At 43.0% G+C, this 7361-nt stretch overlaps 1 protein-coding gene across 2 annotated transcripts; it reads right to left on the reverse strand.

Moving 5' to 3' along the window:
• Window positions 1–1236: 1236 nt before the first annotated feature.
• LOC115663645 (IAA-amino acid hydrolase ILR1-like 6) lies at window positions 1237–6969 on the reverse strand. 2 transcript variants are annotated; one of them, XM_030585623.2, is made up of 5 exons: window positions 6400–6969; window positions 5339–5464; window positions 2458–2772; window positions 2215–2343; window positions 1237–1745 (listed from the first exon to the last, which is right to left on the reverse strand). In XM_030585623.2, exons 1-5 carry the CDS (start codon window positions 6934–6936, stop codon window positions 1380–1382), a joined length of 1473 nt encoding a protein of 490 aa, XP_030441483.1. In that variant the 5' UTR covers window positions 6937–6969; the 3' UTR covers window positions 1237–1379. The 2 variants fall into 2 exon arrangements, with proteins under 2 accessions (XP_030441483.1, XP_056162065.1); XM_056306090.1 differs by having other exon boundaries at window positions 1479–1716.
• Window positions 6970–7361: the final 392 nt, after the last annotated feature.

The raw sequence follows: 7361 nt of genomic DNA on the forward strand, positions 1-7361 counted from the left end.
GATGGATTGATCTTCCTACTTTAGCTCTTTTGGGAACCTTTATGAGGGAATCAGTAACAAGGCAGAATTCCCACCCGAGATGGCATATAGATGGTTTTTCATTTTTCGCATGCACCTTGTTCATAAGCATATCATTCACTTCGACAACTTGAGACTTAGTTCCCACAAGATTAGTGGTTCGTTTTTTTACACTATCAAGAATATAAGGTTTAGGCTAGTTAACGACCGAGTTTTCTGGGATTAAGCTCCTTTCAAGTACTTGATTCAAATATGGTTTTCAAAATTATAGCATGTCATTGGGGAAAAACCTTAATTTTTTGATATGTTATAACTTTGACGGGTCGGTTCGGGTATTTTCGGGTCGATACCCGTGACTGGAACTCACCCGTTTAGATAACATGTTTCGTGCTGTCCGGTTCGGGTTGGTTTCGGGTGATACAGATGTTTTTGATGCCCAGAGGTCGAACCATGGAGCAAACACAGCAAGAACTCTACTGGTTTTAACAGTGAACCATGGAGTAAACACAGCAAGAACTCTACTGGTTTTAACAGTGGACTAATGGAAGCATCCAAAGATAATAAACAACATCTAGAAAACTAAATTTGGAATGATAAAGTGATTTATAAAGTGATGTGATTATTCGTTAGTGGTTATTTAAGTGATTAATCGCATTCTTTTATAACTTTATTTAGCATACAATTCTTAATATATCCCAGACAGAGTGAGTTCGATGAGACAACATCTGAGACATGGTCGATTAGGTCTGGCCAATCCTGTTTGTCTTTTGTTTTTTTTTATAAATAAAGAAACTGGTCTGCGAGGAACAGTCACTATGAACTGACTACTGGTGAGGAACTGGGGGTTCACTGAAGTTTTCCCTCCCACACACCAAACAAAGTGTCGGAAAGTGACATTCTTGACTAGGATGTCTCCAGGAACACGACAATGAGCAAATCATCCCACAATTTCCACAATCCTAAACCTGTTTTCATCAACAAATCACCCCATAATTACACGCTTCTAAAACTAAAACTGACCACTTCAATCTTTGCAAGAGAAACCCTCTTCTTCTACCCTTTACAAATCTCAGGGAATCGATTTTCCCAATTCCCCAATGCCCAATGAAACAAGCGATGCCCGCGAGATTGAGTCGATCTCAATCAAATAACCCTAGAAATACAAAGACCGATTTGCAAACTCAATTTAGAAGTGACATGATAAATACAAAATGCATCTTCGAAAATTCATTGTGTCACTTCATAAATTAGTGTTATAAATTGATTTTTATACCGCTAACATTATTTAATTAACATTTTCACAGCGGAAAATTAATATCCATAGAATCGATCGATCGATCTTTTTATCACCCCTTTTTTGTTCAACCATGCTCGATCAAGTACCTCTCGGCGATGGCCGCATGGGCGGCAGCGCCCACCGGGAGGACCTCCTCATCGATCATGAAGTAGGGTGAGTGGCCGATGTGGGTCGAGCCGAGCTCCTCGTTCCGTATGCCGATGTAGAAGAAGGCGGCCGGGACCACCTGCGAGTAGAAGGAGAAGTCCTCGGCCCCCATCATGGGCTGGACCACCCGGAAGTTGCCCCGGCCCACGAGATCAGTGCCCACCTTCCTCACGTGCTCGTACATGCGGTCGTCGTTCACCGTTGGCAGGTATATCATGTCCTCCTTCTCGAAGAAGTCCACGCTCGCGTCGCATCTGAACACACCAGATTGTTCCACAATCACCTGTTCTCATGTTACCACAGTCGAAAAGGAATCCATAAGCTTTGGAGAGACAAGAGCCGAGACAACTGTACATATGGGGGGGACCAAGAACAATTATGAGATCAACGTTTTCGGTTTCGCAGTATGGCCACGTGTGTGCAGTAGTGATTTGCTGATTGCTTTGCCCCACTGAACTTTTTTTTTGGGTTGTTCTTTAAGGAAAATAGGACAATAATGCTGATATGGACCGCCAACTTCTGAGGGCTCGTGTCATTGATAGAGAAATGAAGGAGTCGTGCGACACTTTCAATTAGCATCATAAAAGGAAATTCGACACGCCCGACACGTTCCCAACTTGATGATCTTATGTTTTATAAGCTTAGGTCTAATGTGGTCCAAGAAATGCACACATATAGTCGTAATGCATGATGTTAGGATCTTATAAATTTTCTATCTCTGTTTTTTTTCTTTTTGGTGGCCGAATATATACCTCTTCTATTCGTCGCATGACTTGGTGGAAGCTCGTATTGGAGAAAGCTCTGAAAGTACCGCCCAGAACAACGCTCTCCGGTACCCTGTTGAGGTCACCGCCTCCGTTGAAAGAGGTCACCGACACTACCTGCATTAAAAGACATTACTTTTTGAGAAAAAAGAACACGACAAAATGAAATCCAATTGCGAAGCAATGATATCATGTTACATAAATTATTTGTATGACGTTCTGTGTGCGAACCTGTGAGTCCAAAGGGTTTGCTTCGCGAGATACGATTCCTTGCAAGCTAATCACCACGGCCGAGGCAGCCAAGACCGGGTCGACCGAACGGTGAGGGTTCCCGGCGCCGGCCGCCTTTCGGGTGATGGTAGCCTTGAAGAAGCCGCAGCCAGCGAGTAAAGGGCCGGGCCTCGACCCGATAACGCCAGTGGGGTGCTCGTGGGACACATGGAGGGCAAAGATGGCTTCCACATTCTCTAAGGCACCATCTCTTATCATCCTTTTTGCTCCATTCCCAGCTTCCTCTGCTGGCTGAAATAGCAACACTACTGTTCCCTGTTGAAAGAAACCAAACAAAATGAAGGCAAACCAAACTAAATTAGGAAAATTTCGACGATTATATCTTTTATGTGATTAGAAATTACGTCCCTTAACGTAAAATACAACTACGGTCCTAGTATAAAAAGAAAAATCGGTGTCTCTGTCGAGAAACGCATAGATATGAAACATAAAAACTTTCAAGGTGCTTTCATAACATAGGATCCTATCTATTTGACAATGTATGATGATGACATTTCTCATGTACTGAGTCATTTAGATGGGCGAAAATATCGCCCTTTTTTATGCTTTTTTAAGTGAAAAAGAAAAGTGGTGTTAGATGTCAACCTCATACATGCATTTTTAGAATTGGCATGATTAAAATTTTGTCAATCAACTTTTCGATGGACCCACCTCAAATACCAAAGCAGATTGTGTGAAAACTGGCCTTTTCTGCGTCATATGATTATAGTTGGAATGTTGACCGGGATTTGGAGTAAAACATATGTTTACCAAGTAACCAATCGCTGTCGCTATCTGGTTAAGCTACTTTCTGAGGAAAATTTATACAGTCATTCAATGTCCTTGTCGTACCAGGCATCCATCAGGCTTTCCCCTTTTCTTTCCTTTTTTCTTTTGGTTTAATTAAGGTCAAACCCTGCTAAACTAAACTGTCTTACTCAGCAACAGCGAGACGACCGCATCGGTAAAAACAAGCAGTTCAGACCGGAACAGGTCATCTAAATTCAAAATGTGCGCCCTAAAAGCATATCCCTTCTAGATCCACGTGGCTTGTCGCGACTCGCTAAGTAAGAAAGAAAGAGCAGAGCACAGAGGTCGCATTAGGGTTTTTCCAATGACCGCCTCGAGCAGAAAGCAAGAAATCTCGCTACGGGCCTAATTCCGTAGACGCAAACAGCACAAGAAAATAGACGCCAACAGCACAGAATAGACCACGGGCCTAATTCCGTCATTAAAAAGACATTTACGTGCACTTTGTACTTATTCAGTTGTTTTCCCTTTCGTCCGATGTGGTCAACGCTTTCGTTTTTTCTTGTCCATTTTCGCGGAACGGCGCACACTTGGCCGGTGAGGCATGTGATGCCTGATGGAGTATCGTATTGATTTCTCGAAACAGAACGACCCACCTCGAAATCAATGAGGCACATGTCAGAGACGATGTTGTGGGATTGGGATGTCATGCATGACCATATCAAACGCGAAAATCTCACGAAAGTGCTAAGAAAGAAGAGTAAATGCTGGCTCTCTCTACTTGGAAATGACGACAGGGATAGGATGCAAATAAGATATGTCATCGATTTGTTTTACTTATTATTTTTATTGATTCATTTATTTGATATTTTAGATTGCTCAATATGAAAGATTGTGTAGCCTTCTATTGTCACATCAAGACAGGTCCTAAGTAATATTTAGAATCTTTGGCTGAAGAAGATATGGTCTCGAATGGGTGAAAAGGAGGTAGATTTTGGTCCTCTCGGTGTTTAGGTAAGAATTGAGGACATATATGTGTAAGATAAGATTTAGAGCTGTGCTAATTTGGCATGAAAAAACTCAGATTCGATGAAACACATAAGGACTATCATCGTGAAATATAGATATTGGAATGTTTTTTTTTTTTAAATATTGGATTGTTTAAGGGCCATGTTTTGGAGGATACTTCCTCCGGACATACTTCTAATTGGTGGGCCATAAGTTACGAACATCACCCACATGCAAACCTGATCAAAATTAAACGTGGGTGGTGTTCAGGCGCTTGTAACTCATCAATCAGAAGCATGTGGAGAGAGTTTTCTCCACTTGGGGTTGGAAGAAAAACCATACCCTTGTTTGAATAAGACTTGGTAAACTAAGTTGCTGATGTTACAAACAGGATTGTTTAGGAAAGACTTGTAAACAGAATATGTGATGATACACAAGGTTTTTTTTAATTTAGTTCAAGCCTTTTCTTCTTCCCAGCACATGGTGCTGCACATTAGATATACTAGCGTATTTAGACTGCCCGATGAGTGCTTACCACTTAATCTAGGAAACAAATTCTACTAAAAGTTCTTAATACCTCTAAATGGTATTTCTCTTCAAAACATCTCCGACGGTTGAAACAAGCCGAGTCAATGAAGTCAGGCAAAGCATAAGTCCAAAAAAGGGCATCTCCTAACTTTGATCGAATTAGAATCAAATCCAATGTGCCTTTTAATAAAGAGAATCGATACCACCCTTTATACGCAAAAACAATTTCATAGCTTGCTTAGGAATATATGGCCTCAAACATAGTCATTCAGCCTCAAAATAGCATGAAAATGCGTAAGACATTGCTCAAGAATAACTACAGAGTGTAGCTAATATTCCTTCAGTGTAAAAACAAATTTATACAAGCGGCCTAGCTTGCACATCATTGATTTGAGCGAATGAGTAGATATAATCATCAAATTAAGGGTAGATAAGATTGTTTGTGCAAAACTTTCTTTGTACTGACCATGTATGGCCTGCTTTTTTGTATTAATAAAACTGCAACTTCCCATTATTCCAGAGATTTAGAAAAGGGAAAAAAAAGGGGTGCAAGTACCTTCAAAAAATGTTCGCGACTCTTGAGGATTTTGGCAGCACCCAGAAGCATTGCAACATGAGCGTCATGCCCACATGCGTGCATTATACCAGCAACTTTGCTTTTATGCTCCCATTCCACAGCTTCCTGTCCACACATTTCATGCACACTATCATGAACTTTTCATTTTCAGGTCAAACGAAGATGGCAAAAGAAGATTTGGGGGAACTAGATTGAATAATGTTGGCCAAAAACAAAAGAATTAAGATTCATTAAAGATTCAACTTATATGTCTCCTCAGAAATTTTGGAGCTTTTTGAGAACTCCAAGCACCATTATCTTGGGAAACTATCTTGGATCCGCAATGTAATCTCGATTCATCTTGCATATATGCGTATATAATTTTTATATTTATTTATATGACCGATTTATTAATGTACAATAGAGTACGAGGTATATCTCTAGTAAAGACTGACACTTAGCACGAGATCCCGGAGTACTGAATCTGACACGCCTGTAATTATCGAATGCCTGTACGAAATCATGTATAACTACCAGATTGTCACTATAAATAACTATCACTTCGTCGCTGTCATAAAAAAGAAAAAAAATAACATAGGAGCAAATACTCTCATGGATCGCGGATTATTCCATTTCATACTCGAGAAATTCTTCGCAAAGAATCAAAAAAAGAGTGTCATTTCGTTCATGCTTAAACCTTGAAAAGAAGGAAAAATGAAAAAGAAAAGAAAGAGAAGAGATCAAGAAGGATGATGTCGGGTATAGAAACTATGACTGAAACGAACTCTCCTTCATATAGGAAATGAAGGCAGTCCACACATTCGTTATTTTCCCAATTTATAAAGGGAAAAAAGAGAGAGAGAACCAAGCTTTGACAGAGAGAGAGGAGGCTTCGTTGTGTGCATGCACTCGGATCCGCCCGTAACCGTTGGATTTGATGGGGGGCTCTCACGAGATTCAATGACTATGCGTGTCAGATTCACCGGTTCGAGACGAGCACGGAATGCACGCAGTCGATCCGTGCGAGAAAATTTAGCGAGAGAGAGAGGAGGGGAGCGGACCTGAATGGGGAGAGCGTCCATGTCAGCGCGGATGGCGACGAAGGGCGGGCCGCCGGTGCCGACCCAAGCCCTAACGCCGGTCTTGGCCAAGGGATGCCTGTACTCGATCCCCATCCTCTCCAGCTCTTCCCTCACCAGCCTGCTCGTCTCGTGCTCCTCGAACGCCAGCTCCGGCCACTCGTGTATCCTCCTCCGCACGCTCCTCAGCCACCCCGCCGTCCCCTGCTCCCTCGCCGCCCTCATCACCGACTCCGAGCACGCCTCGCCCCACTCCACGCCGCACTTCCGGCTCGCCCGCGCCGTCGTTGCAGGCTCGGCCGGGTGGCCGAGCAAGCACGTCGTCCAGTTCGGATGCGACGCGGCCGCCGTGGAGGAGGTCGCGCAGGCGGCGGAGGGGGCGGCGGCGCTTCCGGGTTTCTCGAAGAAGGGATAGTCGACCGCTTGCTTCGACGGTGCGGCGGCGCGGAGGTGGGGAGTGAGGAGGATCGTGATGGCGAGGAAGAGGATGGCGAAGGTCTTTGATGCGGAAGAGTCCATTTTTTTTTTTCGGGAGCTCGATAGAGAGGGGGAGAGAGACCAGACAGGCGAGGGTTTTATTTGCTTGCGCTGATATACGGCGGGGAGACAGGGAGTAATTTCAGCACGTGGAATAAAGGGGAGAGTTGAAATGAGCACGTGGGGGAATCAGAAAATAACAAATCTGGCAAAAAAACACGAGAAAGGCTTAGAATAAGATACGTAGAAAACGGGACCACCAGTTTTTAGGTCGGGATTTTAATATGGGCTAAGAGGTTAACGACCCTTCTTTGCATTTGACTCGATCGACTATTTGAATGATTCATTTGGAAACCTACCATGTGCCTTAATCATGGGGACCTAACAAAAATCAGTCCGTTCTCAACTACGATAAACGGTGCTTTTGGCTTTGGGAAAATAAAAATAATGATCTCGCGGACCACTGT

Source organism: Syzygium oleosum, unplaced genomic scaffold (genome assembly GCF_021117445.2).
Source record: "Syzygium oleosum isolate NSW1041296 unplaced genomic scaffold, Sole_v2.1 Sole_v2.02, whole genome shotgun sequence".
Classification (NCBI taxonomy): domain Eukaryota; kingdom Viridiplantae; phylum Streptophyta; class Magnoliopsida; order Myrtales; family Myrtaceae; genus Syzygium; species Syzygium oleosum.